The 13,491-nt window shown below is 37.2% G+C and overlaps 1 protein-coding gene across 8 annotated transcripts in view; it reads right to left on the bottom strand.

Annotated features, from left to right (window-relative positions):
- Positions 1-3,500: 3,500 nt before the first annotated feature.
- Positions 3,501-13,491, bottom strand: part of LOC131428303 (uncharacterized) — a 128,306-nt gene continuing 118,315 nt past the window's right edge. For 6 of the 8 annotated variants that reach the window (XM_058592146.1, XM_058592148.1, XM_058592145.1 and 3 more), the window contains 4 exons: positions 12,285-12,538; positions 11,708-11,846; positions 11,459-11,613; positions 3,501-4,783 (listed from right to left, as the gene is read on the bottom strand). In XM_058592146.1, coding sequence (XP_058448129.1) covers positions 4,674-4,783; positions 11,459-11,613; positions 11,708-11,846; positions 12,285-12,538 — 658 coding nt within the window. In that variant the 3' untranslated portion in view covers positions 3,501-4,673. Of the gene's footprint in view, positions 4,784-11,458; positions 11,614-11,707; positions 11,847-12,284; positions 12,554-13,491 lie in introns of all 8 variants that reach the window. The other 2 variants (XM_058592149.1, XM_058592152.1) reach the window with 1 other exon arrangement.

Raw genomic sequence — 13,491 nt, 5'->3', positions numbered from 1 at the left:
ATACGACTTACTTTACTATGGGGTGCCATTTCAAAATTTACCCTCTGGGAGAGTTATAAGTTTTTGATCGTGAATATCTCTTGTTGTATCTAACGAATCAACATAATTTTTGCTACATTCCATCGGAAATATGATCACAATTTTATGATTAAATATTCAGTTGTGTGACATAATTTCAAATAATTCAAAATTAAACTTTTCTGAAATGTTTGGTATAAACGAGTATCAAAGAGGATAATTCATAAGGCGCGTTTTCCTTTCTCGTATTTTTAAAGCTCATAGCTCAGTGATCTGTGAAAGGATTTATATAATCTAACTACCAATAGAATCAAAATTTTTCAACTTAAGCGTGTAAAGAAAAAGCATTGAAGTTTTTGAATAGTACACTATTGAAAAACCTGTCTCATTTGACCCATGTCAACACCAGCCAATCAGAACGCGTTCTGAGGAAGAGAACAAAATATCTGCTGCTGTACAACAACTCGTTCGAGAAAATGTTTCGAACAGTGTTTAATATCGTAGTGAGTTCCACAATTTGGTCCTTCTGAAAGCAGGAATGAATCTCGTACAGCATCCGGATAGTTTCTTTCAATGAAATACAAATCCGAAATGAAATAATCGACATTAAAATTTTGTATGCGGCTATTTTTATAGCCGTTAGGACCGCCCATTAGTGAAAAAGCTACAAACGGAATCAGATAAAATCAAGCCTCTCAACAAATATTGGATCAGTTTGGATTCTATCGCCACTGCGAGCAGATGTATTTTGTGTCGTTTGCAAAGCTAGTTTCGCTTCCGACAAGAGCGATTGCGTTACAGCTGCCAGTCATTTGCATGGATGAAAAGGCAACGGTGGAGAGCATTACACAAAATCAGCCGTTCTAATGGCTCTAAAAGTTTTCTAAAGAACTATTAGGATTTCTTGCTCGCAAATCGAAGGTAAATATCCTCAGTTTAGTGCAAATCTAGAACTGTTTGATTTGATTTTTGCACTTTTCGCTGTGTGAAATTCACAGTAATCGAGATCAAGTGAAGCCTTCTTTTTTTTTGAGAAAAATGTGAAAATGCTTGCATAATTCATACAATTGATCAACTAATTGATATTCGGAAGTGTTAAGGAACATGTCAGTTGTTTTCGTATTCACGACATTCAGTTATGTCTCTGACATCACCCACCCGCCTTTTTTCGTTTTGTTTACTATTTTATTTTTCGACATTTACATTCCTGGGCTAACGGAAATTGATACAGGTAGATTGAGTGGTCCATATTCAATTACTTTTTGCCTTTCTCTATAGAAAGGTATTAGAATTGCTGGAAAAACCGACTTTCGAACGGAGCCTCGGAGACCCATAGTGTTATATACCATTCGACTCAGTTCGTCGAGATAGGAAAATGTCTGTGTGTGTGTGTGTGTGTGCACTTTTCGAAGATATTTGAACGCGCTCAATTTTCTCAGAGATGGCTGAACCGATTTGAACAAACTTGGGCTCGTTTGAAAGCTACTGTCGGGCCATTGATCAAGTTCGAAGATCAAATGGCTGTGACTTTTGGTTCCGGAGATATGATTGTATAAGTGACGTAACCGACAAAAAGCGTTGTATTTGAACGCGCTCAATTTTCTCAGAGATGGCTGATCCGATTTTAACAAACTTGGACTCGTTTGAAAGCTACTGTCGGGCCGTTGATCAAGTTCGAAGATCAAATGGTTGTGATTTTTGGTTCCAAATATATGATGGTATAAGTGACGTAACCGACAAAACACGATGATCTTTACCAGGGTGCCAAAATTTTGGGATCACCTCTATTTTCGTTAAGTTCTAGTGCTCAAAAGTTTAAGCACCTCGAAAAAAGCCTTCATGCAAAATTTGACCTAAATCGGACATGCTTAAGGGGTGCTGCCCGGTGGTAAAGGTTTGACAATTTTCGATCTTGAAAAAGCACCATAGGGGGGAGTACATGAAATTTCCAAAATCGAAAATTTTTTTTGGTGCCAAAACTCTTAAAACTGCATGAAACATCGAAATTTAGTGTCATCTCAAAAAATTTTTTTTTTTAAAAAACAAACTTTCTGGGATTTAGAAAAATTTTCATATTTTTTCTAAGTCCCAAAAAGTCGACTTTTTCAAAAAATTTTTTTTTCGAGATGACACTAAATCTCGACGTTTCATGCAGTTCTAAGCCTTTTGGCATCAAAATTTTTTTTTCGATTTCGAAAATTTCATGTACTCCCCCCTATGGTGATTTTTCAAAATATATGAAAATCCCACTAAGTGGACTAAGAAGGCTTTTTGTAGATTAGCATCACTGATTACAAATAGGCAACGCAAATGTCAAGCACTAATTTGGAAAAATGATGCTGACTGTGTGACATAAACACTGAAGCATGCTTTTGTGAACTACTCGAATCAATCTAAATCAATTAGTTTCGAAATTAGTATTCGAAATTATTTAATAAAATTATGAAATACATTTTCATGAGACTGAAAGAAGAGAAGGGCATTATCACACCACTAGATGGATTAAGAAGGGTTTTTTATTTAGTTGTTATTCGAAATATGGTGGAACATCTTCGAGTACTGAAGGTTAGGTTTGGTGCTAGAAAAAGCGCAACAAGTTATGCTAAATATAGCTCTTATTGGCGGTATGAATTCCAAGATAGTTCTCATTTGCGGTATAAATTCCAACGAGCTAACTTTTAACATTAGCAAAATAGCTTGAAATAGTCTGTAACTAAATAACTACGGCATCATTGGTCTCGGATTGTAATAACTTTATCATCTCCTAGAGCTCTCAGTGTCATCGGAAAGACGTTCTGGTGTAATTTAACGTTGTTTTCACGAAATCCGTATTAACAGAGCATCTGTAACACTAAAATGTAACTTTTGTATACTCCGCAATTTATGGTTATCAATTCATAAAATTTAATAACTTTCACAAATCTAGCTCTAAGGAATTTGGGCTTCAAACATGATGATGAAAAAGAATGTAAATCTTGAAAATATCTTTATCTGAGCACCACATATTTTCACACTAGATCTTTAGCAGGTTGTCAAAAATCTTTTTGCTATACTGAAACAAGCTGTAGTCACCTTAAAAAAGTTTTTATATTTCAACGATTACGACACGACGATTTAAAAGTTTGCTCCTAATGCAGCTGAAACACTATTTTCTGTAATTAGCCTTTTTGCATAAGCCTAGGGCCTAAAGTTAATTTTCAACTGACCATACAATTTTGCCATCAAACACAAAGGAAGGGAATTGGTTGTGGTCTGATAAAGAATCTGAATAGTCAGGTTTACAACAAAATTAGATACAAGAAAAGTAAATCACTAAATAATTTAACAGTACGTTCAAGTATCAACTCTCTCTAAGTTCATCATTCAATCGTCGGGTGCCGAGTTTAACCATCATGTGCAGCTATGCTGGTGGTCTGCTGACAAGGCGCGTCGCACCCAAGGAAAATCGGAAAAGAAACAACTACAAGGTCGAACTCGTGGCATACATCCAGGCACTTTTTTTACTTGAGACATTCGCGAGTGAGCTTTCTGTTCGATACAAAATTTGCTCTACTCTGACGTATAAAAGCACGATCAATCGGATTTACAATCGGGTTTGATTGAATTTTTGTATCAAGATGATTTTGTTCTCATTCGTTTATTCTTTTTACAAAATAGTCATATTATCCATGGTAACAATCTGTTTACTTTCCCACAATGACGGTGGCTCGTTTTTTTTTGTCTTCTTTCATCGCATCGCAGCGAGCTTTTTTTCTATAAAAATCTAAAGATTCTCCTAATTTCACTAACCTACGGTTGAGTGGATAGAAAAGACAGAAGTTTTATATTTACATAAAACAGTAACTTGTTCTCATTTGTGGTGGTTTCGCTTATCAAACTTCCTCGTGCGCTCCTTTGTGTATTAACGATGGCCTGCACGAATCTGTTACCAGAAAACTGTATAGTAAGTGACAGATTTGTTTTTTTAAATCTTATTTCTTGTTTTGTATTTCACTCTTAATTAGTCTGTTGATGCTTTACTGTACATCTACGTACAGAATCTTACTAATTGAACAGTTTCACAGAAACATGTTATTAGCGTTTTTTCTTCTCCTCCAACGTTAACTCTTTTACATTCTCTCTCACTCTGGCTTGGCATTTGATTACACTTTTTGTCCTGTGAACTATTTGCTATCACTTACGTGTTTTTTTCGTCAGTTCATATATCACAATCAGGTATTTTAGTACATACATTGCTTAAGATGAGGGCATTTCCTATTTCACCGAGGCGTTTGATTTTGATTATGGTACAATTGCGCGCAGAAGAATTTTGACCGCTACGGTTCTTGGAAGCATAAATATTGGCAGCTAAAATTAGAAGCTGTGCCGCCTTTGAACCGCTGTGCTCATTCGGTAAAGAACCGGAACACAATAAATACTTAACTATTGCTGCCGAAGCGTTGATCAAATTTTCCTGAACGATTCTGGTTAATATGCGTTTTTTTTTCTCCGTGTAGCATCGCTATCACCGTGAGTAATGTTGCAGCGGGGGTAATTCGAAACAAATAGAGAAAAACGAACGCCATTCGCCGTATCCTAAGCTATTGGAACACCATTCCTCAATGTTGAAATAAGTATGACTTAGCGCGTTGCACCGCGATCGTTCCATCGACTTCCTAGGGCGTAATCTGTACGATGTGCGATATCCAGTCCACGGTGTTGGCGACGCGGTGGTAGATTCCGGGCTGACCTCGAGTGGCACAAGAATATCCTGCTGACACGATACCTGACCGAAACAAGTAGATGGGATATTGCATTAGTAACGAAAAACACGGAAAAATATTTCAGGATGAAACTGATATAATACACACTTCGTATTAATGCGCCTGATGGGCTACAATACAATACGCTGTATCATCTGTACAGCCTATTCAAACTACATATGACGATAGAATTGGCTTTTCCATTCGGGACGACAAAATGCAGGATACTATGAAGGTTACAGGACTAAAATCGTAAATACTTTGCTGATATTCAGGAGCAGTGATTTTCTGGCATATGGCAATCGTTTATTGTTGATTGCCTTTGCCAGTACTAATTAATTAATTGGTCAATTCCATGATATTTATACTAAAAGAACGGGCTATGGATCTATGAGCCGAACATATACTGTTTGTATTCGGAGAATTGCAATCGTTTTTGTTTGATTGCAATTCTCTGTTTAGAGAAGAATATTTTTGCTGGAAGCTGCAATCATGAACGAAAAGATTGCAGCGCCAGTAGAATTTTGCTGATGGTATACAGGTTTTGAGAACATGCCATGCATTTGAGTTAGAGGAAGGAATAGAATTTGGCATTGGTGAATATTTAAATATATCTTAAAATATAGTTGCCACAGACAAGATTTTTTTATTGCTGTTTCTATAAGAAACTCTGCATCTGTTGTAAATGTTGTTGATGTTAATCATCGAACAAATTTTATGATCGGCTTTTTTTAAGAGAGCTAAACCTAAAGCTTTATTTCAAAAATCTACGTAACTCTCATTTTCCTTTGATTACTGGCTGTGAAAAATTAACCCTGTAAATCGATTAGTTTTTGGATTCTTATTATGGGATACGATTTATGAATTTTAGTTGTTTGACGTAAAGCCGCCATAACTAAGTTCAGTTTTTGCAATGACAGCGGAAATTGGAGAAGCCAAATGAATGAAAAACTAACAGAAAAGATGAATTTTTGGAAAAAGATACGCTCAGAGACAGGACTCGAACCTGCGTTCTTATGCATTCCGTGCATACGCGCTACCATTTCGCCACTCTGAATCTTGTTTTAGTCACTCTAAAACGCCAGTCAGACACAATAGCGCGTACATCGAACATGGTCTACATCCTGGCCGTCACCCGATTATGGATTATGGGATAGTTATTAAGCTTCAAGATCAAATGGCTACCATTTTTTGTTCCAGACACCTCTCAATCCTTTCTATTGTCCTACCCTATCGACCCCCCCTCCACTCCACAATTCCATTTGCTGCAATATTCACTTCTCTCCTTTTCCAGACGACTAGACACAAAAAATAACTTTGAATGATTCATGAATTTGGAAGCTTTCATTGGTTGTTTTTGCAAGGAATAAAAACTCAATTTAAGAGCTGTAGAACTTATTTCGAAAGTGCTTCTTCATTGATTAGAAAATATTATTCAATTGAGTACATGTTTTTGTTAGAATTAGAGTGTGCTCACATTAATACAAAAGCAAAACGTACATTGGATACAAGAGAGGACCTTTCAATAAAAGGTTATTCTTCTTACACAACATTATTTTTCATTTAAATACGTATATATGACTTCTGAGATGGCAGGTAATCAAAATTGGATGTAGATAATTTGGTCGTGAATACGACTTACTTTACTATGGGACGCCTTTTCAAAATTTACCCTCTGAGAGAGTGATAAGTTTTTGATCGTGAATATCTCTCGTTGTAGGGTAACAGAGGTATTTTGGCCCGCTTTAGGATCGATTTTATTTTGGCCCACTTTGTAGAAATATCCACCAAATGTTTTAATATCTGTGAAAAATCCTTCCGCAATAGGTAATTTAATGTGATTAGCTTCAAACTGATGTAACATGGGATACCTAAGATCGATTGAATCCATATAGTTTGTTAGGTGGGCCAAAATACATGAAGTGGCCAAAATACCTCTGTTACCCTATCTAACGAATCAACATAATTTTTGTTACACGCCATCGGAAATATTATCACAATTTTATGATAAAATTATCAGTTGTGTGACATAATCTCAAATAATTCAAAATAAACTTTTCTGACATGTTTGGTATAAACGAGTATCAAAGGGGATAATCCATAAGGCGCGTTTGCCTTGCTCGTATTTTTAAAGCTCATAGCTCAGTGACCTGTGAAAGGATTTATATAATCTAACTACCAATAGAATCGAAATTTTTCAACTTAAACGTGTATAGCAATAGCATTGAAGTATTTCAATAGTGTACTATTGAAAAACCTGTCTCATTTGACTCTTGTCAGCACCAGCCAATCAGAACGCGTTCTGATGAATAGAACAAAATATCTGCTGCTGTACAACAAATCGTTCGAGAAAAATTTTCCGAAGAGTGGTGAATATCGTAGTGAGTTCCTCAATTTGGTCCTGAATGCTAGAAACCAATCCCTACAGCATATTGAAAGTTTCTTTCAATAAATGATGCAAATCCGAAATGAAATAATCGACATTAAAATTCTGTATGCGGCTATTTTTATAGCCGTTAGGACCGCCCATTAGTTAAAAACCTACAAACGAAATCACGTAAAAAGAAAGCTCCTTACCAAAATTTGATCAGTTTGGATTCTATCGCCACTGCGAGCAGATGTATTTTGTGTCGTTTGCAAAGCTAGTTTCGTCTCCGACAAGAGCGATTACGTCCAGCTGCCAGTCATTTGCATTGATAAGAAAACAACGGTGGAGATCATTACAGAAAATCAGCCGTTCTAATGGCTCAAAAGTTTTCTAAAGAACTATTACGATTTGTTGTTCGCAAATCGAAGGTAAATATCCTCAGTTTAGTGCAAATCTAAAACAGTTTGATTAGATTTGTGCATTTCGCTGTGTGAAATTCACAGTAATCGAGATCAAGTGAAACCTTCTTTGTTTTTGTGAAAAATGTTCCAGGGTTTAATGTCGTAGAGAATTACGCAATTTGACCCTTCTGAATGCTAGAAACGAGTCCCTATAGCATATTGATAGTTTCGTTCAATAAATTAGGTCTATTGTATTATTGATCAACCCAGCGAATTAATGTTTTCTCTATTGGAAGATTATAATCGGTTGTAAACGCTACACCTACACCAACCATATCAGTATCGAACCCACGTACAACAGTTCAGCCTGGAATTAGATGACGGAAATTCGAATTCAACTCATCACTCTCCACCACAAACGCTTTCATAAAAGGTTCTTTTCAGAGCCACCATTATTTTATTATAAAGAACTATACTGGTTATTCCATAATATTTGTGTTTCAGAATGTTAAATGTAACTAATCTGTACTTTAATTTAGGTGCATCGTTTCAAATTCTACCTACAATTTCATACAATTGATCAACTAATTGATATTCGGAAGTGTTAAGGAACATGTCAGTTGTTTTGGTATTCACGACATCCAGTTATGTCTCTGACATCACCCACCCGCCGTTTACCTACACGGATAAAATGCATGGTGGAATATGAAAGCAATCCTGTTTCCAGTTTACAAAAGTGTCCTGGATTCTATAACACAGTTGCTCTGACTTCCAGAGTTGTTACGGTTGCGCGGATTTCGTGATTTTTGAGGATTTGGTTCGGTTTCTGCTCAGATTTTGATGCTATGAGGCGCATTTCGCGCGAATTTCAGGAAATATTTCACATTTGAGAATCATTTGTTGGAAAGATTATCGCACTCAAAGATATTTATGTCTGATGGAAGATGTCGTCTCAGTGAAAACACATTCAATAATGCAAAGAACGTAATAAATGGAATGCTCTTTTCAATAATATGGTAACAAATTTTGTGTGTGATTAAAATCGCGTTCTTAAAGCAAAATTCGTACGACAGGCTTACGAAGCGAAGTTGGACAAGAAAAGAAACGAAGAAGAAAAAGGCGGGTGGGTAATGTCAGAGACATAACTGGATGTCGTGAATACGAAAACAACTGACATGTTCCTTAACATTTCCGAATATCAATTAGTTGATCAATTGTATGAATTATGCAAGCATTCCCCTTTTTCACATTTTTCGCAAAAACAAAGAAGGCTTCACTTGATCTCGATTACTGTGAATTTCACACAGCGAAAACTGCACAAATCTAATCAAACTGTTCTAGATTTGCACTAAACTGAGGATATTTCCCTTCGATTTGCGAGCAAGAAATCCTAATAGTTCTTTAGCAAACGTTTTTTCATCAATGTAAACAACTGTTAGCTTTGCAAACGACACACAATACATCTGCCAGCAAGGGCGATAGAATCCAAACGGATCCAATTTTTGTTAAGAGGTTTCTTTTTACGTGATTTCGTTTGTAGGTTTTTCACTAATGGGCGGTCCTAACGGCTATAAAAATAGCCGCATACAGAATTTTAATGTCGATTATTTCATTTCGGATTTGCATTTCATTGAAAGAAGGATTCATTTCTGCCTTTCAGAAGGACCAAATTGTGGAACTCACTACGATATTAAACACTGTTAGGAACATTTTTCTCGAACGATTTGTTGTACAGCAGTAGATATTTGGTTCTCTTCTTCATCAAAACGCGTTCTGATTGGCTGTTGTTGACATGGTTCAAATGAGACAGGTTTTTCAATAGTGTACTATTCAAATACTTCAATGCTTTTTCTATACACGTTTAAGTTGAAAAATTTCGATTCTATTGGTAGTTAGATTATATTAATCCTTTAACAGATCACTGAGCTATGAGCTTTAAAAATACGAGAAAGGCAAACGCGCCTTATGAATTATTCTCTTTGATACTCGTTCATACCAAACATTTCAGAAAAGTTTAATTTTGAATTCTTCGATATTATGTCACACAACTGAAAATTTTATCATGAAATTGTGATCATATTTCCGATGGCATGTAGCAAAAATTATGTTGATTCGTTAGATACAACAAGAGACATTCACGATCAAAAACTTATCACTCTCTCAGAGGGTAAATTTTGAAAAGGCACCCCATAGTAAAGTGAGTCGTATTTAGACAAAAGTTAAAACGTTGATTTGGTGTCGGACCGGTGACAAGAAATTGTTGTTAATAATTTGATGGTTACACTATCAAACATTTTCATTTGTTCTTTGCGTTCCGGATTTTTTTTAATATGGAAGAAACACTATGTGAACAAGGGTACAGTATCCAACTACCGTGGAATTGCTGCTTTGTGCGCTGTATCGAAGCTGTTTGAAATTATAGTTCTGGAGTTGCTCTGCCAACATATCTGAGACTCAGCATGGATTCATACCAAAGTGTTCAACTTCTACAAATTTAGTAACCTACACTTCCCTCATCACACGTTCTTTACAAGCACGACTAGATTCTCTATACACCAATTTCTACTGCTTTCGACAAAATCAATCATCACATAATGATCTCCAAGTTAAGTAGACTGGGATTTAACGGATCATTTTTGGATTCGCTTCGATTATATCTTGCTGGTTATGGAATGATAATGAAAATAGGAAACTGTATAACGTCACCATTTGCTGTTACCTCTGAAGTTCCTCAAGGAACTCACCTTGGATATTTCACAAACTGATCTCGAACGCGCATCGTCTGTTAAGGATCTGGGTGTTCTTCTGAATTCCAAGATAAATTTTATGGAGCACATAGAGTTTACTATTTCCAAAGCTTTCATGCTATTAGGATTTATTTCCCGTGTTACTAAAAAAATCTCTGATGTACATGGCTTGTAAGCTTGGTATTGCGCTTTAGTTCGCTCAACTCCCGAATATGCTGCTGTTATCTGGTCACCATAACGATATCCAACGCATTAAAGCGATTCAAAGCAAATTTGTCCGATTCGCTCTCCGACGTCTTCCATAGAGATTGGCTGTAGTTTTTGTGTGCCTCATTTCTCGGAAGGACAATGTATGGAACACTTGTAGAACTAATTTGATACTATTATTCTGCTGAAGGCAGTATGTTGATACGTTAAGGCGCTTAAGAGTTATGTAATGTTTTGAGTTTTTTAAGGTATTTTTAAAACTAATTTAAATATGTCAAAAAACTAACACCCTACCAATTTTCTCTTAAATTAAGACCTTTTAGGAACCGTATAGGATACATTTTTATCGATCTGGCAACTAATGAATATTGATGTTTGAAGCTTGACTAGTTTTTGATGACAAAATAATCATAACTTTTTACTGGTTGCTCATATGAAAAAGCTTGGTTGAACAAAATTGTGCGCAATGATTAGTACAACAACTCTTCTGAAGACAACTTTTCCGTAGGACGATTCACAAAAAAGTTAGAAGAAAAATAGTGAATTTTCAGGAGCCACCCTACATTTATTCGGGAAAATTGATGTGACTCGATCAAGTGCAAAGCTAGAGAGACGCTTTTTTCAACATAGTTGCTCAAAAAAAAATTATCCTGCAACTTTATTGTACAACAAAATCATTTTTGAGTTCAATTAGGAAAGTTAGATTTCAGATTTCAATCTAAATGAGGACTGCCCTAGTAACATTTTTCATCAAAAGGAGCGCCATTTGATTACAAACAACTTTTGTGAAAAAACACCAACTACAAAAAACTAATATTCAATAGTGAAAATATTTTTTTTCAAATTTGTGACATAATCAAGATTTTTAACGACTCTTTAAACCTTTACTATAGGATATTTTGACTAGGAAAAATTTATGACAAACGAATAACTTTGCTTGGATCAAAAATTTTGCTAACACATGCCTTGACTTACCTATCAGAAACCATCGCCCACTCTTCTCGTGCATCAGCGGTCCACCAGAGTCCCCCTGACAGGAGTCTTTTCCACCGCCTCGGTACCCAGCGCACAACATCTCCGGATAGATGACCACGTTGATTCCATTCGAACGGTGCCACCTTTCGCAGACTCTGCCAATGATCGGAAGATAAATGCAACGGATTACCAAATCGATTTACAGAATTTCACCACCACGTCGGGATGTACCAGGCTGCCCGCGCTTACCTGTTGTCCAGCACAGGAACATCAACCGCTTGCAGCGTTTTCGGTCGTAACCTCGAGCCTGGATTGAGCGCACCCCAGCCCGCTGCCCAGCCGAACTTGCCTAGAAAATCTTCGTTCTTCTCCGGTAGACAGATGGGTGCTGCGGGATGGTTTTTGGGGGGAGGTTCGGTTTTTGTGTGCGCACGAAAGACAGATTCGACAAGGAAGATAGGCCCGAAGGAGAATCGATTTCACCGGAAAAAGGAAGGTTTAAGAAATATTCACACCAGAAGGGATACGAAAAAAAAAACAACAAGAAAATAAAAGACAGTAAATGGCAACAAAAAACATAATCAAAGTGCAGTTCAAATTGGATGAAATTCTTGGTGATCGCAAATGGAATAAATTAGACAGAATAATCCTTTGATAGGAAAACTATCTGCGAAACTAAGAAAACAAAGCAAACGATCTCGTGCCCCGGCTTCCCCTTGACTGGTTGGTTAGGTGTACGTGTTGTGTTTATGAATATCTATCAATAGAGCCGTTTTTTTTCGTTTTCATCCCTAGGGGAAGCCGGGGTCCCACGGGTGTCTCTTACCAATGTGTGGCATAAAGTGCACGGTTCGTTCCAGCGTGAGGACTGCCACGTCGAAGCGATCTGCCTGCGGGGTGAACTTGAAGTATGGATGGACGTTGATCGAGCGCACCCCGAATGTATAGGCTGGCAGTGGTTCGACGGCCGAGTTGATCACGTAGTCCCCCAGGGTCACGTGCACTTGACGCGGTGTCGCCCGGGCAACACAGTGTCCGGCCGTGACCACGTGGCGCCGTGATATCAGCGAACCCCCGCATCTGGAAAGCATAGATCTGTGTTTTAGGAAGAATAGTACAGTGTGCGGTTATGATTGACAGAATGACAGTTTTGTCGGAATGGGCAGATTGAGGTGGTATGAATTTGATGATTTCAAAGATGGGAGGGATTGTGTGAAGACAATTGAAAGGAATACAGTCAAAATCCAGTCCAGACGGTGTTGTTTGAACGAGGTCATGATCGCGGGTTCGTCGTTTGAAGGCAAAATAGTGAATTCATCAAACCAAGTAAGCAGGAAGTGATCGGTCCAGTTTAAACCACGAAAGACCGCCAGGTGCCGAGCGTACGGTAGCCGGTATCAAGGCGTAATCCCATGCAAATTAAGCGAGAAACATGGAATGGATAAACGATAAATTCGAGTAGCAGAAGAAGGTGATTAATGACGGAATGAGAAAAGGAAAGAAACAAGAAACGAGAAAAACAACATGTTAGTAGATTAGTTAATGATTAGTAACAGATTAATTATCGGTAATTACAAACTACATGGTCTACAGCAGAAGCAGACCAGATGCCAACAAACAGAGTACAATGTGGAATCGATAGTGGATTGATACGAGTTGGTTGGTACAAGTGTGATGGCCGGAACACTAATTATGTCAATATTTTTCCTTGAACTCGGATGCGAATCGTGTTAAACAGCTGTTGCTTCTGAAACTACGGTTTGTTTTCCAATGTCCGCTGTTGTTTATAATGGTCATGTACTAAGAAGGACTTGCGGAGTCGATGGTGTCCATAATGACTGCTTATAGAATAATAACCATTTTGATGACACATTAATTTGTTACTCAGTGCGCTTGTCGATTTTAATGGAACTTATGTTTAGTCCCAGTAGTTCAAAATAAAAGAAAAATTGTAGGGCAATATTTAACAAATGTTGAAAATTCGAAACTGCCAATTTTAGATATCTGTCAAACTTGTTAGAGGCGAGATTCTG

This window comes from Malaya genurostris, chromosome 2 (genome assembly GCF_030247185.1).
Source record: "Malaya genurostris strain Urasoe2022 chromosome 2, Malgen_1.1, whole genome shotgun sequence".
Taxonomy (NCBI): domain Eukaryota; kingdom Metazoa; phylum Arthropoda; class Insecta; order Diptera; family Culicidae; genus Malaya; species Malaya genurostris.
This window is presented reverse-complemented; position numbering and strand designations above follow the sequence as displayed.